The sequence below is a fragment of the Callithrix jacchus genome, chromosome 1, assembly GCF_049354715.1.
Source record: "Callithrix jacchus isolate 240 chromosome 1, calJac240_pri, whole genome shotgun sequence".
In the NCBI taxonomy this organism is placed as follows: Eukaryota; Metazoa; Chordata; class Mammalia; order Primates; family Cebidae; genus Callithrix; species Callithrix jacchus.
Window position 1 is genome coordinate 218,645,658 of NC_133502.1, and position 25,054 is coordinate 218,670,711.

Genomic DNA, 25,054 nt, shown 5'->3' on the forward strand with positions numbered 1-25,054 from the left:
CCACCTGGAGCTCTGGGTCCCAAGACCCCAGTGTGTGGGGACAGAAGACACCTCACACCCCCCACAAAATGGGAGGCCCAAACCACTGGGTGCAGGATGAATCAAAAACAGCCGGGCGTGGTGCATGCCTGTGGTCCCAGGTACTCCGGAGGCTGAAGTGGGAGGATCGCTTGAGCCCGAGAGTTGGTGGCTGCAGTGGAGGCTGTGACTGCACCACTGCCCTCCAGCCTGGGCGGCAGAGTGAGATCCTGTCTCAAAAAAAAGAAAAAAGATCCAATAATGTATTAAAGAGTAGAACTTGTGAAAATGAAAACGATGAGAAATTAAAACTTCAGTGGGTTGGTAGCACCCTGAAATGAACGGGAGACAGGCGAGGAGACGTTTTCAGAACGCAGCCTAGGCAGCCACATAAATCAAACACAGACGTGGGAGATCAGGAGACACAGGGAAAGTGAGAAGGCTTAGCAAGCATTTAGTCTGCGTTCCAAAGGGAAGGGGACAGAACGGGGTGGAGGCAACATTTAAAGACACGGTGGCTGAGAGACTCCCATAACTGAATAATGACACACGGCACACATCGAAGACATTCAAATTCCAGGCTGAATAAAGGAAAACCAAAGTGAGTACTCAGATATCATATTAAAGCTGGCAGGTAGGACAGACAGCTCCCCTTGGAGGGATGGCAGCTCTGCCGATGCTCTGAGAGCCACGGTGAAGACGGGACAGTGGAAGGACGAATTCGACGTTCAGAGGGAGCGCGGCTGCAACCTGGACTCCGGCCGCAGAGCGTCTGACTCTGTCATGAACCTGTGTGAAAAGGTCATCTGAGCGTCCCGCCGCTGGCGCCTCCCTAAAGAACACTGTCTTGAGTGGAAGGAAACTGGTTCAGAATGAATGTGACTGGAAGTCTGAGACTCGGGGGCAAGAGGAATGTACGTGGGTAAATACATGGGAATCTGGCACTGGGCTAAGTCTCCAGCTGCCTCCACGGATGACCCGGTGATGGTAAACATCAACTCCCATAGTCTGCAGCACCGCTCACGGCAAATCTGCCCTGTGGCAGGCAGGCTACGTGGGGGCTGGAGACTCATCTGTGCCTGGTGGGGCCCGAGTCACTGGCCTTCCTGAGTGACCCCCACACCGGGGCGTGTGCCCTGCGGGCCTGAGCTATGGGGCTGCTGCAGGAGGGACTTAGCCTCCTGTGGGACAGGCAGCATCTCGGTGAGTGGAGTCCCGGCCCCTGAACCTCAGCGGGAATCGGGAGGCGGCAACACCTGCATGCTGTCCTAAAGACCCCTCCTAAAGACCCCCGTCACGCCCTCCTGAGACCCCGTCACGCCCTCCTGAAGACCCCGTCACGCCCTCCTGAGACCCCATCACGCCCTCCTGAGGACCCCATCACGCCCTCCTGAAGACCCCGTCACGCCCTGGTAAAGACCCTCGAGCAGGAGGAACAGGTGAAGCTGCCTGCTGGCCAGTCGCGTCCCAGCCCTACATCCTTCTCAGCTACTCTGAGGCCAAGAGCACCCAGTGGCAGCCCCTTAATTCTGAAGGTTTAGCCAAAGCTCAGAAGAGCCTGACAGGAGCCAAGCATGGTGGCTCCACCTGTAACCTCAGCCCCTCAGAGCCTTCAGAAAACCAGATGCAAAAGCTCAGTGGTCACTTTCCCCACCTCACTCAGCCAGCGAGTTTGTGCTGTTCATGGCACGGTTCAAGGCCCGAACTCAAATCCTCCCGACCCGTGCCACACCCCAGAGGTAGTGAGAAAGGCATCACCCGCCAGGTTCTACAGAGGGGACCCCACTATCCACCTGGTCAGCACTCCCACTCCCCGCCCCCGACCCCCATGCGGGGCTGGGACCCCCTCCCAAGCAGCGGCTGCTGGCGAGGGAGGGTTGGGATGGAGCAGGCAGCCCCCATGGCCCCCACGTTACCTGGGGCTCTGGGTGGTGGACGCAGGGCATCCTCCTCTGTCTTCAGGCCCTGCAGCACAGGCGCCAGGGGGTGCACATTAAAAAGGTTTGGATCTGAGCATTTGGTAGGCTGGGCTTTGGGGTCACCAGTGTTCAGGGCCTGACTGTCCACGTGGTGGCAGAGGCAGGCAGGGAGCTCTGCCTTCCCGGCAGCCTTGGTGCGGGTGGGCTGCGCGGCTCTGCCGCTCTCGGCTGGCCTTTTTAGGGGTGCCAGCAAGGCCAGAGGGAGCCCCTTCTCATCCTTCAGTCCGAGGTCTTGCTGGAGAGCCGGTCGTGTGGGTCCCTGGGTGGGGTCTGGCATGGCGAGGGGGCACCGTGCCTTCAGCGGCTGTGCATCCCACAGCGAGGCGGAGGCCTTCAGGTTGCAGACAGGCAGCACCTGCCTCCTTGCCCTCCTCACGCTAATGCCCACCACACAGAGGTCAGACCTGCTGAATGGCGGCAGCTTGACCACAGGCTGAGGGGAAGGCACAGGTTGGAGGTGCTGGGATGTGGCCAGGATGGTGGAGTCTGTGCAGGAGGGGCTGGTCGGGCACAGACCCCCGCCCGACTCAGGAGTGAATACCTGGGGTCCCATGCAGACCCTCAGGAGGCTCCCAGGCTCTGTAGAGCCTTTAGGGAGCCAAGGCTTCCTGAAGCTTGAGAGGCAATCTAGGGGGCCCCACACCCAAGGACTGGGCTGCCCACTTCTCCAGTTTAGCTACAAAGAGGCCTCAAGAGAGAGGCATCGGCCACACTTCCTGATGGCTCCAGCATGTCTCCAGGCACAGGCCTCACCCCCCCAGGAAGTTCCCAAGGGGAGAAGGAGGCCCCCAAAAGAGCCTCGGAGTGGAAGACACTGCAGGCCAAAGCGAAGGAGCAGCATGATGGGCCTGGAGGCTGCCGGCATGGAGCCCCCACCTCCAACATCAGTCAGGGCTGGGCGGGGCTGGGAACGAGGGAGGAAAGCTGGATGGAGCTCTGAGCCGAGCCAGCAGGGCCGCCCCGCCCACCCAGACGCCTGTAGCAGCCCCTTCCTCAAGGCCAACGAGGCACCGAGTCCCACGGGAGGGCAGGGCAGGCCTGGGTCACGGAGTGGGAGTCACGGAGTAGTATTGGCATCCTCCATGGACCCTCTGGAGCTGGCGGCCTGCAGCTCCACCCTCGCTGAGTAACCAGGTGGCAAAGCGTCCACACGGGGGGCTGCCGCCAAACCCCCCAGAGGATGGCACCCACCACCTGGGCAGGGGAGGGCAAGGCTCACCTGCCTGCACAGGAGTTGGAAGTTGCGATGTCCACGGCCACCTTGATGATGTCCTCCTGCACCTTTGCGCACAGCTGGGCCGTGACGAGTGGACGGGTGCATGGTGGGGCTGGAGTTGATCTCGATCAGCCAGGGCCTGAAGTCGGCCCCGTAGAGCTCAAAGCTGTTCTTACAAGGCTCCACGTGATCCTGCGCCACCTTCATGACGTGGGCGATGGCCTTCTTCATGGACGGGTAAATGGCGCTGCCCCACGCGGCGCCGCAGCCCCAGCGCTGCAGGTACTTCTGGAACCTGGCGCTGGTCCACATGTTGTGTGCTGGCAGCAGAGGGCTGCGGCCCCCATCATTCTTCAGGTGCTTCTGGACCACGTTGCTGCACCAGTGGATGGTGCTGTGTGGGGTGGGGGGGCGGCGGTCGAGGGGCAGGTGCTCAGCCTCCATCAGCCCAGGAAGGCGCCCAAGGCTGGTCCTCCCAGCAGTGCTGTGCCCACTCAGCTGGCTCTAGAGAACCTCATCTCCAAGGACTCCCACGCCCTGCCAGAGGAACCCAGGCCAGCTGGGGGGACTCTCCTGGCTCCCCTGCTGACACAGCCCAGGACAACCCTCAGTCCAGTGGGCAGATGCCATGGAATGCACTTGGGGGCAGGGCAGAAGCCCACCAGCCCAGGGCCCCCATCTAGGCACTGCTGGCAAGAGCCTCCCTGCACCTCAGTTTCCCCATCTGCATGTGGCCAGGGGACGCTGGTGACACAGGGTGAGAAACAGTCACCTACCTAAAATCGTCAGTAATTAGTTCTACTCTTGCCCTATTTCTAAACAGGATTTAGAACTACTAACATGGTTTAGGAGACTGCACTATGCCGTATGCACATCAGAAGCATTTTCACTTCCACTGTAGGCGTGTTGGCCCAGGAACTTTCCGCCTTGTTCGTGGGGGGGGATGAGACCGCCCATGACTGTATATGTTATATTTCCACTGGGAAGTGGATCCACAGAAAAAAGATACAGGCACGTAGAAGAGCATTTTGGCAAAAAGAGCTCATCAGGGTTCAGACCTACCGTGCTAACATTTAACCCCTTTCTTTAATTTCTGTCAGTACGTATCTGACCTGATGTCAGGGACTCTCCCATCACTGGGATGCGTGTTTATGTCCCAGATGCAGAAGCAGCTTAGAGAGGCCCCGAGATTGGCCAGGCACACGGCACACAGCACACGGCACATGGCTCTCAGCTGGAAGTCCGGGGACAGTGGCTGGAAGGGGCCCTGGCTTCCCACTGCATAGGAGTTGCTTTTGTGCAGGTGAGTTCCTGGACCCCCTCCAGGCACACTTGACCAGAGGCAGCGGGCGGGTAAGAGTCAAGGCCCCAGGCTGGCTCCTCCCAGGTCCTCTTCTGGGTGTGACTTCCAGCGTGACCACAGCCCCCAGCCTGGGCCAGAGTTGAACCCCCGGCAAGGTCTCTGTTAAGTGACTCTTGGGCCTCCCTGGATTCTCACTCCCTTGTAAAGCAGCCCCCACTCCTGCCCAGCCATCAGGTCCCCCAGCCCCTCACACCAAGCGAGGGTCACACAACAGTCAAAGACAGAGGCTGGCAGACATTGCCCTGTGGACAGCACGCTCCCGAGGACACCACAGGCTCTTGCCATCCTGCCCATGAGGGGACTGGGTGAGGCAGGGGTCTCTCCACCCTGGGCTCACGGATATCTGAGCCTCCACCAGGCACCCCACACATCACTTCTCCTGCACTGGGGTCCAGGTGCTGCCCCAACCATTCTGATACCCGCGGGCACAGGCAAAAGGGTGCCCGCGATCTCGGCTCACCGCAACCTCCGCCTCCTGGGTTCAAACAATTCTCCTGCCTCAGCCTCCCGAGTAGCTGGGATTACAGGCACACGCACCACCATGCCCAGGTAATTTTTTGTATTTTTAGTAAAGACAGGGTTTCACCTTGTTGACCAGGATGGTCTCGATCTCTTGACCTCATGATCCACCCACCTTGGCCTCCCAAAGTGCTGGGATTATAGGCATGAGCCACCACGCCTGGCCCCATTTTGCCTTTTCATTACTGACTTGTGAGTTCTTTACATACCCTGGATATTTGATCTTTTAAACTGTAAGCACTACAAATGCTGGCTCCCACTCTGGTTTCCCTTTCGCCCTCTTTATGGGGGAGTGTGGGGTGTCCCCGAGAAACCAGACTGGGCTGGGGCGGTGGGAGGGCACACTGCTGTGTTGCTGGAGACCCCAGCTCACTCGCTGGCCAGGCCTGGCCTGCAACACACACGCCGGGAAGGCCCTCAGCTTCCACGAGCACTCGGCAGGCCAGCCCAGTGTGGGTAGAAGGAGCTGGGCGCACCAGGTCTGCCCCCTGCACAGCGGCTCATCCAGCACCAAAGGGGTGGGGTGAGCCCTTGAATCAAGGGTCAAGGGGCCCTGCTGTGACTGAGGTTTTGCCCCCACCAGGCTGCCATTCCCCAGGACATGGGCAAGTGGGCACAGAGCAGGGTGATGGTGTGAGAAGCTGTGGAGAGACCGAGGCTGATCAGGATGCATGCAGGGGATGTGCCATCACATCGGCTGAGGCTGACTGATTAGGATGCACGCAGGGGACCTACCATCACATTGTGGGTGTTCTCTACTCTCTCCAAAGCCGTTTCTTGATTTTCCTTGACCTCACGTTTACGATCTGCCAACGAGACGCAGCGCCCGTGCCTGTGTGGGTGCTGAGTCAGGCTTCTCCTGGCAGAGCCCGTGCCTGTGTGGGTGCTGAGTCAGGCTGGGGACATCCCGGCGGCCCCCACACATCCAGTGAGCATCCACAGGACAGCAATCCCACCAGGGCTGTGACAGAGCATGAGGTCCCAGGATTCCTGGGGGCCCAGATGTCCTGGGGTGCGGAAGGGGACATTTGATCTGGGTCTCACTGGGGCCAAGAGGACACAGACACAGTTGTGCAGAGGGTCAGTGAGGAGCAGCGGGTACCGTGGGGGCCTGAAGAGTGGACTTCAGGAAGCTGCAGCCAGAGGAGGGATGGCTGCACGGGGCAGAGCAGGACTACGGAAACCACCGCAGCAGGACGAGGCCCAGCCTGAGTGGGGGCCACGGGGACACTGAGAAGGGAGCAGTGCCAGGGGCTTGAAAGGGTTTGCCCTGCATGACCACCTGGGGCAGGGAGGCCAGGAGGACGATGGAGACCTGGAGTCGGAGAGATTCCATCATGCACACCAGGACCCGAGGGCAGGCAGCACGCTCAGGTTGGCACAGACCCTCCCCCCACCATGCCAGTGGCAGACTGGCATGCCCTGCACTGAGACTCACACCTCCAATACCCTAGCAGCAACCCCGGTGCCTCCATCCTGGAGCTTCTTCTCCACCCAGCCCTTCCTCCGTAGAGCCGCACGCACCACCGGGTAGCGTCCATAGATGGAAAAAATCTTTTTTCCCTAAGATGGCAAGAGGATATTTTTATTTCAATCGTCTTTGGAGAACAGGTGAATTTTGGTTACATGGATAAGCTCTTTAGTGGTGATTTTTAAGATTTGGGGGCACCTGTCACCCCATATGTAATTTTTTTTTTTTGAGACGGAATCTAGCTCTGTCGCCCAGGCTAGAGTGCAGTGGTGCGATCTCGGCTCACTGCAACCTCCACCTTCCAGGTTCAAGCAATTCTCCCTGCCTCAGCCTCCTGAGTATCTGAGTAGCTGGGATTACAGGTGCCGGCCACCACGCCTGGCTAATTTTTTTTTTTTTTTTTTTTTTTTTTGAGACAAGAGTCTCACACTGTCACCAGGGCTGGAGTGCAGTGGCGCGATCTTGGCTAATTGCAACCTCTGCTTCCCTGGTTCACACAATTTTCCTGCCTCAGCCTCCTGAATAGCTGGGATTACAGGTGCGCACCACCACACCCGGCTGATTTTTTGGTATTTTTAGTAGAGATGGGTTTTCCCTCTATTGGCCAGACTGGTCTCGAACTTCTGATCTAGACTGAAGCTCTAGACTGATTTAGACTAAAGCTCCGAAGCACCTCAGTGGGGACGGCGCGAGAACAACTGTACGTCCGTGTGGAGAGGGCAAACTGTAGCTGCTGCCTGACAACGTGCCCAAAAACTAATCTTCACCGTGTGAAAGCTGAACACACAGAGGCTCTAGGAGAAAACACGGAGAGTGCCTTCACGATGACAGTGGGTCAGGAGAACGTTTCTCAGACCGCCCCGGAAGCCCTAACCATCCACGTTAAAAATCAGTGTGCTAGACTTTGTCAACATTAAAATGTTCTGCTTTGTTAAGAAAATGAAGAGGTAAAGCACAGACTAGAGAACAAATTCAGAAGACATCCGCTCACCAGGCGCGGTGGCTCACACCTGCAATCCCAGCACTTTGGGAGGCCAAGGCGGCAGATCACAAGGTCAGAAGTTCAAGACCAACAAGGTGAAACCCCATCTCCACTAAAAATACAAAAATTAGTTGGGCATGGTGCTGTGTGCCTGTGATCCCAGCTACCCAGGAGGCTGAGGCAGGAGAATCACTTGAACCCAGGCAGTGGAGGTTGCAGTGAGCCAAGATCCTGCCATTGCACTCCAGCCTGGGCACAGAGCAAGACTCCATCATATACACACACAAAAAAAATGACAAACGTCTAATGAGGCCAGACATGAAATGGCATATTCTAAGGAATGCCATCCATGAGTCAGCAAAATCCATCCACCTTCATTGAGACCAGAGCCGTGGGAGGTGGGTGTGGCCGGAGAATGGCCCAAGAAACCAACAGCAGCAGAAGCGTCCGAGGCACGTGAACCAGAGCAACTCCATCTTGAAAGGGAGCTGTGTAAAGGGAGGCTGAGACCTACCCGGCTGCTGCATTCCCAGGTGGTGAAGACATTCCAAGTCACAGGATGAGACGGGAGGTCGGCACAAGACACAGGTCATACGAGCCTTGCTGATAAAACAGGGTGCCGTGAAGGAGCCGGCCCAAACCCACCAAAACCAGATGGTCACGAGAGTGACCTCTGGTCATGCTCACCGCTACACTCCCACCAGTGCCATGACAGTTACGAGTGCCGTGGCCATGTCAGGAAGTTACCCTAGGTGGTCTAAAGAGGGGAGGCATGAATATTCCACCCCTCGCTTAGCATATCATCAAGAAATAGCCATTAAATGATCATGCTGTGTCTGTGGAGTAGAAGAGAGGGCAAGGGCAGGAAGGAAGAGAAGGGAAAGTGCACAGTCCCCCATGACCCGCCAGGAGAGCCCTTCACACCCACACATTTAATTTCCCAGCTTCCCAGGAAGCTGGCCAGTGGGATTGGGGCACAGGAGGCAGGACCCAGCACCCCCAACACCCCTGGAGTCCTCCGTCTGGACCATCCAAAAGAAGGCGCCTGGTTCTGTAGCTCAGTGATGTGGCCGCCCCCGGATTCCCTGATTTCCTGGCAGCAGGCTGCAGCCAGAACTGCCTCTGAGCCTCGGAGCCGCAGCACAGCTCTGGGTGAGTGGCTGGCTCGCAGGCATACAGGATACCCCCTCTTTTCTTTGCTCCATCTCCATCCAAAGAAGCCGACCAGAACCCCTTCCTCTCTGGCTCCATGCTGGCCTCAGACAGCTCACCCTTCCCTCCTCCAGCCCCTAGAGGAGGGGGTGTGCTGGTTATGAGAAACGGGGAGGGTGTGGAGGGCCCCAGGAGCAAGAGGGTTCTGAGGCCCAAGCTGAGGGTCAGGTTGGGGTTGGGGGTCAGGTGTTAGCTGGGGGATCAGGTCTGAGTTGGGGAGCAGTCTGGGTTGGAGATCAGGTCTGGGTTGGGGTCAGGTCTGAGTTGGGGGTCAGGTTTGGGTTGGTGGATAAGTCTGAGGCTGGAGGTGAGGTTGGGATTGGGGTCAGGTCTGGGGTTGGGGTCAGGTCTGGGTTGGGGTCAGGTCTGAGTTGGGGGTCAGGTCTGGGTTGGGGTCAGCTCTGGGGCTGTGGATCAGGTCTGGATTAAGGACTTAAGTCTGGGGTTGGGAATAAAATCTATGTTGGGGGGTCAGGTCTGCGTTAGGGGTCAGGTCTGGCATTGGGGGTCACATCCAGGTTGGGGGTCAGCTCTGGGGTTGGAGGTTCAGGTCCGGGCTGGGGGTCAGGTATTGGGTTGAGGATTGGGCCTAGGGTTGGGGATCAGGTCTGGGGTTGGGGTTGGGGTTCAGGTCTGTGTTGGGCATCAGGTCTGGCTGGGGAGTCAGGTCTGTGTTTGGGGTCAGCTCTGAGGCTTGGGGGCCAGGTCTGGGTTGGGGAGCAGGTCTGGGTTGAGTGGCAGGTCTGGGTTGGGAGATCAGGTCTAGGTGGGGGATCAGGTCTAGGTTGGGGGTCAGGTCTGGAATTGGGGGTCAGGACTGGGTTTGGGGTCACGACTGGTTTGGTGTCCCTTCTGGGTTGGGGGGTCATGTCTGGGTTGTGAGGCAAGTCTGGGTTAGGGGGTCATGTCTGGGCTGGGGGCATCAGGTCTCAATTAGGGATCAGGTCTAGGTTGAGGGGAAAGTTTTAGTTGGGGGCAGGTCTGGGTTAATGAGGAGAGGTGGGTTCTGAAGGCAGAGGGGAGTGGACAGCTGTGGAGTTTCCAGAAGATGGGGGAAGGTGGGGAGAGCAGTTCTGAGCTTTCGAGGAGGGCGGGGTGGGTAGAGCTGCGCAGGTGTCTTTGGGTTCCTGGGATTCCTAGGAATTCTGGGGTCTAGAATTTGGAGGCCCAGGGAGGGGTTAGGCCTGGAGTTCGCCGGTGGGGGGCGGGTCTGCGGTTCTGAGGTGGGGGTGTCGTGCTCACCGGGGACTGGGTCAGTGGCTCCCATCGCGCCCCAGTCCGCATTGGCGCCACCCAGCGTCCTGCGGTTGCCCAGAGCAACGTGCTGGGGCGGCCCCTCGCACTGTGCGCCCCGCGGGCGCCGGCGGCTGGCTCGGGGCGTGGGGCTCCACGGACGGCGGGGGACGCGGGGGCGGCGGCCTGCGGGGGCCTCGGGCCCTGATGGGCAGCAGTCGGCGGTATTGGGGCCGGGCCCGGGTTGGGGTTCGGGTTGGGGTCCCAGTCCGGGTCCCAGGCAGCTGTTGGAGCAGGCGCGGCTGCGGGGTCCGGGGCGCGGGACAGGGCGCGCCATGGTGCCTACTGGGGAGGGCCTGGCTGTAGCCCAAAGTTATGTGCTGCGGCCCTGCGCCCCCGCTGTGGGCGTCACACTCAATCCCCCACCACGTCACAAAGACCCGCGGGTCACACCCTGCCCCTCCCTCTCAGCCCCCCAGCCTTGCCGGGCCTTCCCGCCCATCCTCGAGGCTCTCACGCCGCCCTCTCTCCCTGGGCCGGGACCCCACGAGGCTGGAGGGGCGGGTGAGGATGCAGCAGGCGCTGGGCTTCTCTGGGGCTGCGTGCCGGGGGTCCTGGCGGTTGTGGGCGATGGGGTGACCGCAGCAGCGCCCCCTTCCCGTGGCGGAACCTGGGGTCCCACACAGCTGCCTACCCCCGGGCGTTCTGAGCCCACCTAGGTCCTCACAGCCTGTGTCCTTGGCCTCCCAGATCAGATCACCACCCCATTAGCTTGGGTCTGATCTAGCACCTTGGAGTCGGGGTAGGGAAGACACACACCCCCATCAGGACCCTGACTCATGGGACCTTTCCAAAACCTACCTGGGCCTCCCCGAACAGACAAAGGCGCTCACATCACCTTGTAGTTGTTGGTTTTACAACTTACAAGCCAGTTTTGCACGTGTGAACATCACTAATACCAAGAACTGCTTTCGTTCCCATTTTAAATGTGGGGAAACTGAGGCTCGAGAAGGTTGGTCCCTTGCCCAAAGTGACACAGCCAGGCCACAGCTGAAGTTGCTTAGCTCCAAATCCCTCTCTCACACCCTACTGTCTCTCTGCTTAGGGTCAAGAACCAGGCTTGTGAGAAAATGCTTCCCAATATGCCTCCCAGGAGGCCCCAGGAGGTCCTGAAGGATGCATCTTCCCAGCTCCAGGTCTCCATGCCCCAAGGGCAGACAAGGTGAGGGAGAGGTAAGGCCTGCTGTGTGGCCAGGGGACACAGTCCTTTCTCTCTCTGGTCCAGAGAGGATGCTCAAAAATGTCTGCTCAGCACTTTGGGAGGCTGAGGCAGGAGGATCCCTTGAGCCCAGTTTGAGACCAGCCTGGACAACATAGTGAGACCCCCATCTCTACAAAAGATACAAAAGTTAGCCAGGTGTAGTGGCGCGTGCCTGTGGAGACTGGGGTGGGAGGATGGTTTGAGCCAGGAGGTCGGGGCTGCAGTGAGCTATGATCATGCCAGGGCACTCCAGCTTGGCTTACAGAGCAAGACCCTGTCTCAGAAAAAAAAAAAAAAAATGTTTGCTGATCTGATGAAGGACTGCGCTGAGTCTTCGGGCCCCTTTGACCCCGGCTGCATGGGACTGTGGCACGATGGGGAGGGCCTGGCTGGGCGCTGCTGGGCTCGGAAGAACCCCACCCGCTCTCTGGGATCCAGGTTGGCGGCAGGTGTCACCATGTTTGGGGTGTGTGCCCCACCTGGTGGCCATTCTTGAAACTGCAGCTTCCCTGGTTGGCCCGAGGTCTCGCTAAGTGTGGGAAGTAGAAAAGTTCCTTTTTAAAGTTTCCGGTGGCTCACGCCTGTAATCCCAGCACTTCGGGAGGCCGAGGCCGGTGGATCACGAGGTCAAGAGATCGAGACTATCCTGGTTGAAATGGTGAAACCCCGTCTCTACTAAAGATACAAAAAATTGGGCCGGGCGCTGTGGCTCAAGCCTGTAATCCCAGCACTTTGGGAGGCCGAGGCGGGTGGATCACGAGGTCGAGAGATTGAGACCATCCTGGTCAACGTGGTGAAACCCCGTCTCTACTAAAAATACAAATAATTAGCTGGGCATGGTGGCTCGTGCCTGTAATCCCAGCTACTCAGGAGGCTGAAGCAGGAGAATTGCCTGAACCCAGGAGGCGGAGGTTGCGGTGAGCCGAGATCCCGCCATTGCACTCTAGCCTGGGTAACAAGAGCGAAACTCCGTCTCAAAAAAAAAAAGATACAAAAAATTAGCTGGGCATGGTGGCGCGTGCCTGTAATCCCAGCTACTCGGGAGGCTGAGGCAGGAGAATTGCCTGAACCCAGGAGGCGGAGGTTGCGGTGAGTCGAGATCGCACCATTGCACTCCAGCCTGGGTAACAGGAGCGAAACTCTGTCTCAAAATAAATAAATAAATAAAATAAAGTTTCCTTTCTTGTTAAAGAATAAGCGAGCTAATGACTTTGTTAAGTCCTATTCTCTGTAGCTGTGAGACACGCCATGTTTACAGGCACGTAATACATTCTACGTCCTTGTACTTTAACCGAGATATCTGTGCTGGACGTGCTCACAGACATGCCCCAGCTCTCCATTGCTTTTACCTGTTTAGAAAAATTTTAAGTTGTTAGCCATCCGGGTTTTAGTTTAGCTTGTGAGATCTGGCTCCAGCCAACGGAGAGCAGACACAGCAGTAAGGACGACCCCAGATGCACAAGGGATAAATTTGTGTGTTTTCTTTCGTTCACTGCACTCTCATGGCACAATGACTAGTGAGGGCCCCTTCCTGCAGTTCAGGAAGTAAAAATTGTGTTGCTAAAAGATCCTTTGTCTCTGTGGCACCAAGCATCTATTTCCAACACCAGGAATCCCCTTTGGGGGTCCCCGGTGGGATGGGAAGCCCCCTCCTCCATCCCCAAAGAAAGATTTGAAGATTGTGGGCATGGGGTGACGTTCTGGGGATGAGACCTTAGGGACAGCGGCTCGAGGGGTGGGCCACGGGGCCAGAGTGAGAGATGTCTCCCTTCTCATAGAAGAACTGAGCTCGACCCTCTTCCTGAAGCCTTCAGTCCCTTTTGAAGAAGGCAGGATGCCCACCTCTCCTTCTCCAGCCCTGGGACTGGCCACTGGAGGCCACCTCTGTCACGCATCTCTCCTCCCTGCTCTGGCCCTGCTCCCCAGCCCGGCACCAGAATAGACACAGAACAGATGGGAGACAGAGAGGGAAGAGGGAGAGTGCCCTGCCCCCTCCAAAGGGCTCTAAGGGCAGAGAATCATCGAGTGACACCGCAGGGGTGTCACTTAACTTCTCTGAGCCTCAGGCATCTTCCCTGTAACCTCAAGGTCTCCAAGCTTTGTGTGAAGATGAAAAATGATATCTGTAGGCTGGATGTGGTGGCTCATGCCTGTAATCCCAGCACTGTGGGAGGTCGAGGCAGGAGGACTGCTTAAAGCCAGGAATTTGAGACCAACCTGGGCAAAATAGTGAGACCTCATCTCTACTAAAAATTTTTTTAAAAGCCAGGTGTGGTGGTGTGTATTCATAGTCCCAACTACTTGGGAGGCTAAGGTGGGAGGATCACCTGAGCCTGGGAGATGGAGGTTGCAGTGAGCTATGATCGCACCACTGCACTCCAGCCTCAGTGACAGAGCAAGACTGTTGTGAACTGAACGCGAGCCCGGGAATCTCGTCCAGCGAGAGGGTCCCAAACCTGCAAGAGAGCGTGTGCCAGAAAAAAAGGAGATAGAAAAGGCAAGGTCTGGAGGGCTACATGCGCTATGCTCATGCAGCAATTTTATTTTTGCAATGTGTTTCATTATATACTTTTCTGAAGTTAAAGTTGTTTACGCCAGATCAACATACTTAAATTACAGTAAGCAAGTTACGCCCAGTAAGTAAGTTAATCCCATTAAGTACGTTACGCCCAATAGGTCAAAGTAAGTAAATTACAATCACGCCCTGCAAGCTATGGTAAATAAGTTACAGTTACGCCCTGTAAATTAAGGTAAATAAGTTACAGTTACGCCCTGTAAGTTACGGTAAGTAAGTTACCAAGTGTAAATATTTAAGTTAATATATTGCAATGAAGGTAACACTGGTCCAAAATGAACACAATGAGACAATAAACCATAAGGAGCCAAAAGTAGACACAATGCCTCCCAAGTCCTCATATTCATAAAGTAATGTCTGTTAACTATTTTGAATAACATAGTCCCTCTCTCGGTTCCTGCTTTCCCTCAGCTCGACTCCCCCAACCAGGGATCTGTGTCCAGGCTCAAGCTCACCGTATGGCGAGGCCCATTTCCCAGGGGCCTCACATGGGAGAGATCCCCACAGATCCCTCACAAGACATTGTCTCAAAATTAAATTAAATTACATTAAATTGTAAAAGTGTGGCAGAAAGGCAGAGTGGCAGATGTCCTCCAATTCTAGCCAGAGTGTTCAGACAGCAAACTCCAGAAAGAGGTGGGAGGCAGTAAGTTCCCGCTCCCTGGCCAGGCAGAATACTGTAAAATTAAACCCAGAAGGCTGGGCTGGGGATCCTAAGTGCAGAAGCCAAGGGGCAGGGCAGACACCTGAGTATCTGAGAGTAAAGACAGTAGCTGAGAGGTAAGACAATAGGGAATGGTGGGGACTGTGGCAAACTGCACGGCCTGGACCGGACCGGCAGTGGCAACTGTGACTCCACAGTAGATGATTGTTTCCATGCGGGACGGCCAGTCCTGAGGGCCAATTCTCTCGTTTTTATTTTTATAATTTTTTTTTGTAGAGATAGGATCTCACTATGTTGCCCAGGCTGGTCTCGATCTCCTGGCTTCAAGTAATCCTCCCACCTCAGCCTCCCAAACTGCTGAAATTATAGGTGTGAGCCACTGCACCTGGCCAAGATCATCTACTTTTTCTTTTTTTGAGACAGAGTTTCACTCCTGTCGCCCAGGCTGGAGGGTAGTGGCACGGTCTTGGGTCTCACTACAACCTCCACCTCCCCAGCTCAAGCAATTCTCATGCCTCAGCCACAGGAGTAGCTGGGATTACAGGCATGCACCACCGTGCCGGGCTAATTTTTGTATTTTCAGTAGAAACAGGACTTTTGCCACGTTGCCTAGGCTGGTCTTGAACTCCTGACGTCAAGTGATCTGCCCGCCTTAACCTCCCAAAGTGCTGGGATTACAGGTGTGAGCCATTACTCCCCTCCAGACAATCTACTTTCCTTTTCTTTTTTTTTTTTTTTTAGATGGAGTTTCACTCTTGTACCCCAGACTGGAGTGCAATGGTGCAATCTCAGATCACTGGATCCTCCACCTCCCGGGGTACAAGCGATTCTCCTGTCTCAGCCTCCCAAGTAGCTGGGATTCTAGGCGTGCACAACCACTCCCAGCTAATTTTTGTATTTTTAGTAGAGACGGGGTTTCACCATGTTGGCCAGGCTGGTCTCGAATTCCTGACCTCAGGTGATCCACCCATCTCAGCCTCCCAAAGTGCTGGGATTACAGGTGTGAGTCACTGCGCCTGGCCAGATGGCCTACTTTTTAAAAGAAACTAAAATTCCTGGCTTTTAGGTGAAATTTCCCAGTTTCCAACAGTTAAGCTTAATTTTTCAAAATGCCACGTGGCATGTAGGAACCAGAGAGCTGCGTGTGTGGCCTTCCTCGGGAGGCCATGCCCGAGGTCCCTTTGGCTGCTCCAGCCTGTCCTCTCTGAAGCCCTCACTCACCAGCTGGGCCCGTGGGCCTTCTCTGTCGTGGCCGCGGGTGAGCGAGAGGGATGGCGTCAGGGAGGAAGTACTCGTTCCAGGGCAGCGGGGTGCTCTGGGGGGCTGGCAGGTCATTGTCTGGGCTCAAGGGCCGTTCTGCTGCTTCTAGCAGGAGGACCTGGGTTGAACGAGGCAGACAGTCAGGTCCCAGTTGGGGTGGGGCGGGGGGGACACGTGCTCTGGGGGGCTGGCAGGTCATTGTCTGGGCTCAAGGGCCGTTCTGCTGCTTCTAGCAGGAGGACCTGGGTTGAACGAGGCAGACAGTCAGGTCCCAGTCGGGCTGGGGCGGGGGGGACACGCATGTGCACCCCATGAGAACTGCAGCTGTCCATTCTGCGTGTGCCCCATCACACTCCTTAGTGGGAGCACGTCACCCGCACTGGGGTGCTCTCCCTCCCAGCCCTATCCTCCTCCTCACATCAGGAAAGTCCTCCTGGGCCCTAAGGTTCAAGCAGTGTCCTTCAGACACCTTCAAAGTCCCTGTGCTGGCCAGAAGCGGTGGCTCACGCCTGTCATCCCAGCACTTTGGGAGGCTGAGTCAGGAGACTCACTTGAGGCCAGGAGTTTGAGACCAGCCTGGGCAATACAGCGAGACCCTCATCTCTACAAAAAATAAGGAAAATTAGCCAAGTGTGGTGGCACAGGCCTGCAGTCCCAGTTACTCAGGAGGCTGAGCTCAGGAGTTGAAGGCTATAGTGAGTTATGATCATGCCACTGCGCTCCAGCCTGGGCAACAGATCAAGAAGACTCTATATCTATTAGGGAGAGAGAGAGAATGGAAGGGAAGAAAGGGAGAGAGGAGAGAGGAAGGGTGGGTATAAATATATCCTTTATGGCACGTGATCTTTAGAAGGTTTTCCAGAAAAACAAAAGTAGACACGGTTGCTTGGGACCAGCCTACAGGTGGCCCTGTCTGTTTCTCCTTGAGGGACCAAGGAGTTAAAGGCAGCAGAGACCCACAGCCTGGGACCCGGAGACTTTCTCCTTCCTTTAAACCCCCTGAAAGCCAGTACTCAGGCCCCCTGAGTCCCTGCTGCCCCCAAAGAGGCAGGCAGGGGGTGCTGTGTGCCTGAAATGGGCTCAGGGTGGGTGGAGATTCCTGCTGGGAACCTGGGTGGGCCCCAGGGCCGAGGGGCGTCAGGGACTCCCTGGGCTGGGCTGAGGGACCATGGTGCACAGGCAGATGGTCTCCCTGAGTAGCCCCTTCAGCAGTTCTACAGTGCCCCTGGGCCTGGGGGTCAGTCCTGGGATCTGGGGACAAAGTGGCCTGCTCTGGGCTCCTCCCCAGCGGGTGCGTCCCCAGGGCACACTCTGCTGCTCAGGGCTCTGACCCTGCATCCAGGCTCCTGGCCAGGCCCCCTGGGCTCAGGTCCTCTATGGGCTGCAGAAGGGGCTCTCCCCCCACCTCCCTGCAGGACACGGCCCTCTGATGACCTGGATGGCTGGCCCAGGCCATCTTGACTACCCAGGGCCAATTATTTCAGCCCCTCCCCTTTCTGGTCTTTAGAAGGGCCCATGAAACCGGGAGGGTCACTGCGGAGACATCACAAATGAGGTGGAGACAGAGGCTCAGAGATGGCAAGTGACTTGCCTGAGATCACTTAGCAAATGGACAGTGAGGCCGGGGCCGCACGTGGTGCCTCATCCTTCAGACCAGTTTATTCTCCCAACAGCGCTGCCTCGACCCCGACTGAGCTTTATGGAGGCAAAGAGAGCCGGGGCTGCTGGCTCAGATCACACAGCAATGAAGGGTGGACCCCAGTCTCCCGACCCCCAGAATCCCCAGGAGGAGGGACGGGTTCCAATTCCTGCCCTGGATGCTGGCATCCCTGGAGAAGCTGATGGGCCACAGCCAAGGTTAGGGGCTCTGGGGAGGAGCAAGGAGACTGTAGCTGCCAGGTCACGTGATGGAAGGGGACCGGGACGGCCAGTGCAGGGGACTTGGAGGACTGTCAGGTGCTCTTGCTCCTGGGGCGGGGGGCAGGAGGTGGGGTGAAGGCTGGAGTGTCTTTCCCCTTTCTTTTTCTTTTCTTCCTTTTTTTGAGACAGAGTTTTGCTCTGGTTACCCAGGCTGGAGTGCAATGGTATGATCTCGGCTCACCGCAACCTCCGCCTCCTGGGTTCAGGCGATTCTCCTGCCTCAGCCTCCCGAGTTAGCTGAGATTACAGGCATGCGCCACCATGTCCAGCTAATTTTGTATTTTTAGTAGAGACGGGGTTTCTCCATGTTGGTCAGGCTGGGCTGTGTCTCTCCCCTGTCAGGCCTGGCTGCTGGGAATAGAAACGCCCCCAGATGAACAAGGGCACAGGAGAGGCAGGTTTGGGAGTGAGGGTGGTAAACTGGGGCGGGGTGGGTTGCAGTATCCTGGGGGATGCCCAGATGGCCATAATTAACAGGGGTGGTCCTAAGGACTGGGAGGAGGAGGTAGGGGGCCATGAGAGGCTGGGGTGGAGGAAGAGGGAGCAGGGTTGAGCTTGAGAGAGATTTGGGGAGGACCCCCACCCTGGGCTCCTGCAGGCATGCCCCGGCGGCTCCCCATTCCGGGCAAAGCTCCAGCCTCCTCTGAAGTGACCTCCCAGCCAGTACAAAAGTTCTCTCCTTCCTGGGGCACCTCTCACTGGGACACCCCTGCCCACAGAGCCCACAGACCTGGGCAGAGGGACCCTGGTTGGAATCTGCCCTGGCCAATGCCTCAGCCCTCCTGGCCTGGCTGTGGCTGACCTGGGGAAGCTGCTCCCATTTCTGCCCAGGCATGAGCTCACCCAGGTGGGTAGCTGTGGGTGTGGGGACCCAGCCCAGGAAAACCAGGCTACGGCCTTGGGGGACAGTGGCCTCGATGATGTCACTGCAGCCTGGCAGGCTGGCCAGGGCACCGCCCTCTACACTGGAGACTGCTGGGAGTCTGAGGCCTCTCTGGCTCTTGTGTGCTGTCTGTGGTCCATGAAGTCAGAGAGTAAAGCCTGGGGTAGGAGCGGGGAGGGCAGGCAGGAATTTCCCCGCCCGACATGGCTTCTGCCTGCTGGCCCGTCCCAGGAACAGAGGGTGGCAGAAATCCTGGACCGAGGCCGGGCGCGGTGGCTCACGCCTATAATCCCAGCACTTTGGGAGGCCGAGGCGGGTGGATCACGAGGTCAGGAGATCGAGACCATCCTGGTCAACAAGGTGAAACCCCGTCTCTACTAAAAATACAAAAATTAGCTGGGCCTGGTGGCGCGTGCCTGTAATCCCAGCTACTCAGGAGGCTGAGGCAGGAGAATTGCCTGAACCCAGGAGGCGGAGGTTGCGGTGAGCCGAGATTGTGCCATTGCACTCCAGCCTGGGTTACAAGAGCAAAACTCTGTCTCAAAAAAGAAAAAAAAAAAAAAAGAAATCCTGGACCGGCTCCTAGGCCTGCACCAGGGGGAGTGCAGATGGAGTGGACTCTGCTGGTTGCCTGGCCCCTGCTGCCTCTTTCTCCCTTGTTCCAGAACTCCCTGCTGAGTCTCTGTGCATGTGGCCCAGAAAGGAATCAGGACTGGCCTGAGCCAGGCCTAGCAATCCCTTTCTGCTCTTCCAGGTACTCAGTTTCCCAACTCCCTTGAGCCTAGGAGGTCATCACATAGCCCAGCACGGCTCATGAAAGACAAGGAGTCTATTCAGTGCTTTGCCTTACCCTCCACTTCCTGCCTTTACACACAAGGTGAGGATGTGATGCCTGGAGCTGAAGCAGCCACTTTAACATCATGAGGCATCAACCAATGCAGATAAAAGCCCACAGCGACAAGTCAGCAGAGAGCCTGGCTTCCTTGGCCACCAAACCACTCCCGAGACCACCTCCACTCCTGAACTTCTTGTTGAATAAATAGTAAATACGCTTAAGGAATAAGCTACCATGAGCCAGGTTTCTCTCATGTGCCTCCTTCCTGACATACCAAAGCCAACTTCTTGTCTAAGAGAGAAGCAGCCCCACTCTCCAGGCTCTGGGTTGCTGCTGTTTTATACAGGCCACCTGACTGCTGCTTTTCCGGTCTGGGATCTGCCCATCTGGCTCCTCTGCTGGCTCTGCCTTCACCTTGCTGGGATCCTGGCCTCCACCCTGGCTGACCCCCAGCCTCTGATCTGAGCTGAAAACCCAGCTCTGTGTCCTGGCTCCTGCAGGCTTGCCTGACCTCGGCACGGCCTCTGGTACTGCTGGCTGTCTTCACAACTAACCCAGCTGGTGTCCCTTCCCCTCTCCAGGCCACTGCTTCTCAGGGACCTCTGATTCCAGCCATCAAAGTGCCCAGTGGGGCCGGGTGCGGTGGCTCACGCCTGTAATCCCAGCACTTTGGGAGGCCAAGGCAGGAAGACCACTTGAGGTTAGGAGTTCGAGACCAGCCTGGCCAACATGGTGAAACCTCGTCTCTACTAAAAATACAAAAATTAGCCAGGTGTGCCGGCAGGCACCTGTAGTCCCAGCTAATCTGGAGGCTGAGGCAGAAGAATCACTTGAACCTGGGAGGCAGAGGTTGCAGTGAGCTGAGATCATGACATTGCACTCCAGCCTGATGGACGAGTGTGACTGAGTCTCAAAAATAAATAAATAAATAATAAAAATAAAACAGAACAAAATAAAATCTCATCGGTCAGGCCAACCGGCTCCTTCCTGAGTGATTCTTGCTGGTAAGAAGGTGCTTCTTCTCTAGGGAGACAGCATCACCCCCACCCGATATCTCCCACACCATACCTAACATGGCAACATCCTTACCTGGGATCCAGGTGGTCCTGGGGGACCTCGTGGCCCGGGAGGACCTGTGGGCAGAGTCACAGCTGGTCATCTGGGGCCAGAGAGGGGCGCCCCCAGCCTCCCACTCCAGCACCTGTTCTGGATCTGTCTCCATGGGCAGCAAAGGAGGGATTGGAAATGAGTGGGGGGGAGGAGGGAGGCACCCCCACCCCCAACCAGTTCTCCATCCTCAGGGCCCAGAGCCGTATCCACCGGCTGCCCACAGCCCTCACACCTCCTTCTCCCAGGGCCTCATCCACGAGGCCTCCCAAATCCCAAGACCTGGCAAATGAGGGAGGAAGTCCGTCCAGACCGGCCCCACGCCCCAGCCAGGTGGTCCACCTCGGGACCTGGGACCCCTCCCTCTTGCCGGGGTTACTATAGCAGCCTCCTGACCTTCCACCCTCCATGTGCCCCCGCTCAGAGCATGCTTTCAAAAATGCAAGCTCAGTTAAATTCTCTTTCAGGTTTCCCGAAGTCCTCAGCCCGGCCCCTTCCCACCCTGGCTGCCCCAGCTGGACACCCTCCTGGCGTCTCTGCTTAAGCTGTTCCTTCCTCCTGGAGCCTCCCTAGCCCTCCACTTTCCCTGCAAACCCTTTCCTGTTGGTTTTCCTACTAGTCTGTCACAGAGCGTCACCTCTTCCAGGAAGCCTTCCCAGCTTTCCAATGCTCCTTTAGGCAAATCCCTTATGTAAATCAGCCACCGTCCATGACCACTGAGGTTTACACGTCTGTCTCCCCCATGGGCCGTGGAGTATCCAGAGGGCCAGGCTGGGTCTCATGTGTGTGCCCAGCTCCGAGAGAAAGATTCATGACTAGTTTCCAGCCTGCTTGGAAGAGTGAGGCCTCAGTCTCCCACGACCTGCACAGGCCCATGCCTTCCATGGCGCAGGGAGCCCCGGGCTGGGCTGTCCAGCATGGCCCAGCTTGCAGGTTTGGAGAGGGCATTTGAGGACAGGCACTCCAGGGGAACAAACATCAGGACCTTATCCAGCTCTCCTGAGACCTAGCCTGTCACCCAAAGGCCCCCACGTACCCGCTGAGCTCACTCCCTCTCCTCCCTAGAGCATCTGCTGAAATCTCACGTTTAGACAGGGCCTCCCCACCACGCCCCAGCTCCTCCCTTATAGCTCTCAGATCCTATGGAAGTCACGGATTTAAGATGACATTCCTGTCCTCCACTAGAAAGATAGTGTCACGGTGATGTTTGTTTTGATCATTCAGGTGTCCTGGAGGCCTAGATCACTGTCCAGCACATGGAGTAGCAGAGGCTCAATGAATGTTTGTGGAATGCAGAGAGGAATGAATGAATGAATTAATTAATGACTCCATTCCCAGGAGAGAGGGGCAAGGTGATCAGCCCTGCACTCCTCCCTCACTGGGGAACATGGACGATGGAAGGTCAGGCCAGGACTGACAGCTAGGTCCCGGTCCCTTTGAGCCCCCAGGCCCTTGGTTTCTGCCTCAAAGTTAGTGACTTCCTGCCACCCCTGTCCTGACCCCATTCCCCCGGTGTGTGTCCCTCTGTGGCCCATGCAAAGGCAGCCACATGCAGCCATCTTATTCCAGCAGAACCATGTGGGTTTCATGCATCCAGTCCTCCAGGGGTGCAGCCACCAGGAAATGAGGGGCTTTACTTCCTGCCACACGGCGGGTGGGATAGACCCAGTCCCCAGCACTGTCAGGAAGCCACAGACCCCCAGCGCGCCTCCAGCTCCCCTCGAGGCCCCTTGGCTCAGGCCCAGCCCTGGGAGGCTGGAGTCCTCAATGCAGGTCAGCCCACCATTCACTTACCTGGTGGGCCGGGGGGACCCCGGGGTCCTGGGATACCCACCAGCACTGTGTCCACGATAGCAGAGGCCAGTCCTGAGTCTCCATCTGTGGGAAGAGCAGAGTGGCCAGGGCTCTGGTAGGGCAGAGCTGGCAGTGCTGGGGGGCACTGAGCCCTGAGCCAGGCCACATGGAGCCCAGGGGGCTCCTCTCATCACCCTGGGCCCCGCTGCAGCCCCCGCAAGCAGATACTGTCACGCCCCTGGCTCCCCACAAGCCACACTTACTGTCTTTGTCTGTAGGTGGTTGCAGGGAGTAGAGGGCGCCCCAGGGGCTGCTGTTTGGTGAGGGGCCCAGGCTGCCTTGCTGGGCCAGGTGGTTCTGGGGGGCCAGGGTGCCCCATCTCTCCAGGAAGCCCATGGGGCCCCGGAGGCCCCAAGAGACCTGAAATGAAGAAGAGTAGTCACTGTGGCGGCTGGAGCCTGGCGGGAGGCTGAGACATCACAAATGGGGAAACTGAGGCCCTGGAAGAAATGGGGTTGGTCAGGGGCACACAGCCAGTCCGTGGTAGCCTCCGATCCACCATCTTCCTGGGGGTGTCTTGGGATGTAAATAACAGTAAATTATCTAGAAAATCCTCTAATATTTAGCAATGAAACAATATACCTCTACAAAAAAAAAAAAATCCCATGAGTCAAAGAAGAAATCACAAGGGAAATTAGAAACTAAATGAAAATAAAAATACAAGTCAAATTTTATAGGATGCACCTAATCTGAGCTTAAAGGGGAATCTGTGGTTCTTTTAAATGCTTATGTTTAAAGTAAAAGAAAGTTGGAAAATTAATCATCTAATTGTCTAACTTAAGAAGCTAAAAAAATACGCTGGTTATTCTAGTTAGAAGAGGAAGAAAAAAAGAAGCTAATTAAAAAAAAAAAAAAAAAGCACAAATTAAACCAAAAAGGTAGGGGGTAGAAATAAATAATAAAGAACAGAGGCCAGGTGTGGTGACTCATGCCTGTAATCCCAGCACTTTGGGAGGCCGAGGCAGGTGGATCACCTGAGGTTGGGAGTTTGAGGCCAGCCTGGTCAACACGGCAAGTCTTTACTAAAAATACAAAAAAAGCCAGGCGTAGGGGCATGCGCCTGTAATCCTAGCTACTCTGGAGGCTGAGGCAGGAGAATCGCTTGAATCTGGGAGGCAAAGGTTGCAGTGAGCCAAGATCATGCCACTGCACTCCAGCCTGGGCAACAGAGTGGGACTCTGTCTCAAAGGAAGAAAAAAAAAGAAAGAAAGAAACAATGAAGAACAGCAATCATTGTAATAGTAAAGACACATATATATATGCCCCCCTCCCCAGGCTGGAGGGCAGTGGTGCAATCTTGGCTCACTGTAACCTCCGCCTCTCCAGTGATTCTCCTGCCTCAGGCTCTCGAGTAGCTGGATTTACAGGAGCCCGGCACCACACTCACCTAATTTTCGTATTTTTAGCAGAGATGGGATTTCGCCATGTTGGCCAAGCTGGTCTCAAACTCCTGACCTCAGGTGATCCACCCACCTTGGCCTCGCAAAGTGTAAAGATATTTTTCAAATAGAGAAAAATCAATGAAATCAAGAGGTGCTTTTTTTTAAAAAAGATCAATAAAATTGATATAGGCTGCTCAACGAAATCGAGAGCGATGAGATAAATTGCCCATGTCAAGAATGAAGGATGGCTCATCATTCTGGACCATACAGACCCGAAAAGGATAATAAGGAAATATTCTGAACAACTTTATGTCAATAATGTCACATCCAATAATTGGACACATTCCTTAAAAGGCAGAAATTACCGGCCGGGCGCGGTGGCTCACGCCTGTAATCCCAGCGCTTTGGGAGGCCGAGGCGGGTGGATCACGAGGTCAAGAGATCGAGACCATCCTGGTCAACACAGTGAAACCCCGTCTCTACTAAAAATACAAAATATTAGCTGGGCACGGTGGTGCGTGCCTGTAATCCCAGCTACTCAGGAGGCTGAGGCAGGAGAATTGCCTGAGCCCAGGAGGCGGAGGTTGCGGTGAGCCGAGATCACGCCATTGCACTCCAGCCTGGGTAACAAGAGCGAAACTCCGTCTCGGGGAAAAAACAAAAACAAAAAAAACTACAGGATTATTTGAATAGATGCAGAAAAGCTCTGCAGAAAATTTCACACCCTCTCATGAGAACTCTTGAGAAAATAGGACGAGAGGGAAGTTCCTCCACTCGATAAAGAACAACGACTCTTTACCTGCCCCCCCCAGCACCGGGCCTGCGGAGGCGGAGACCTGGGTGCGTTCAAGACTGGGCTTCACCGGTAAACCGCCAACGTGGCGGAGGGAGGCAGTGCTGCTGGAGGTGTCGTGGACGTTAGTGCTGCTCTGCAAGAACTGCTAAAGACCGCCCCCATCCACGACGGCCTAGCACGTGGAGTTCCCGGAGCGGCCGAAGCCTTAGACAAGCGCCAAGCCCGACTGTGAAGAGCCTATGGATGTCAAGCGCCGACCGCTGACTCTAACCGGAACCGCCCCCTCCCCGGCTCGTGCGCCGACCTCCGACCTCCGACCTCCGACCTCCGACAGCTACGGGGCCCCGCTCGTGCGCCGACCTCCGACCTCCGACAGCCACTGGGCCCCGGCTCGTGCGCCGACCTCCGACCTCGGACAGCTACGGGTCCCCGCTCGTGCGCCGAAGGCAAGGCGCATGCGCAGGAGCGGCGACCCCCCCCCCCGCGCCTTCATTGGTTGCCGGCGGCTGGAGCCGTGAGGGCGC

General features: G+C 56.5%; 2 protein-coding genes and 1 long non-coding RNA gene across 10 annotated transcripts; 1 reads left to right on the plus strand and 2 right to left on the minus strand.

Moving 5' to 3' along the window:
* Positions 1-665: 665 nt before the first annotated feature.
* On the minus strand, positions 666-10,340 carry TTLL8 (tubulin tyrosine ligase like 8). The gene is given in 10 exon segments (XM_035274012.3): positions 666-807; positions 1,935-2,430; positions 3,217-3,245; positions 3,248-3,303; positions 3,305-3,717; positions 6,140-6,206; positions 6,274-6,410; positions 6,536-6,658; positions 8,473-8,837; positions 10,003-10,340. Coding segments are annotated over 10 exon segments (2,022 nt in total). The 5' UTR covers positions 10,331-10,340; the 3' UTR covers positions 666-799.
* Positions 10,341-10,470: 130 nt separating this feature from the next.
* On the plus strand, positions 10,471-19,446 carry LOC118147718 (uncharacterized). Of its 2 annotated transcripts, none has more exons than XR_004734208.3 (3): positions 10,471-10,557; positions 11,099-11,215; positions 19,311-19,446. It is a non-coding gene; the product is annotated as an uncharacterized LOC118147718 (long non-coding RNA). The 2 variants fall into 2 exon arrangements; XR_004734207.3 differs by lacking the exon at positions 19,311-19,446 and adding an exon at positions 17,427-17,564.
* LOC103787903 (uncharacterized) lies at positions 15,207-24,961 on the minus strand. 7 transcript variants are annotated; one of them, XM_054242839.2, is made up of 5 exons: positions 24,534-24,961; positions 22,556-22,712; positions 22,293-22,376; positions 20,481-20,524; positions 15,207-15,871 (listed from the first exon to the last, which is right to left on the minus strand). In XM_054242839.2, the coding sequence occupies exons 2-5, from the start codon at positions 22,686-22,688 to the stop codon at positions 15,707-15,709; spliced, it is 426 nt and encodes a 141-aa protein (XP_054098814.1). In that variant the 5' UTR covers positions 22,689-22,712; positions 24,534-24,961; the 3' UTR covers positions 15,207-15,706. The 7 variants fall into 7 exon arrangements, with proteins under 7 accessions (XP_054098814.1, XP_078200223.1, XP_017819755.1 ...); XM_078344097.1 differs by having other exon boundaries at positions 15,769-15,871; positions 20,481-20,603; XM_017964266.4 differs by lacking the exon at positions 15,207-15,871 and adding an exon at positions 15,928-15,995 and having other exon boundaries at positions 20,481-20,603.
* Positions 24,962-25,054: the final 93 nt, after the last annotated feature.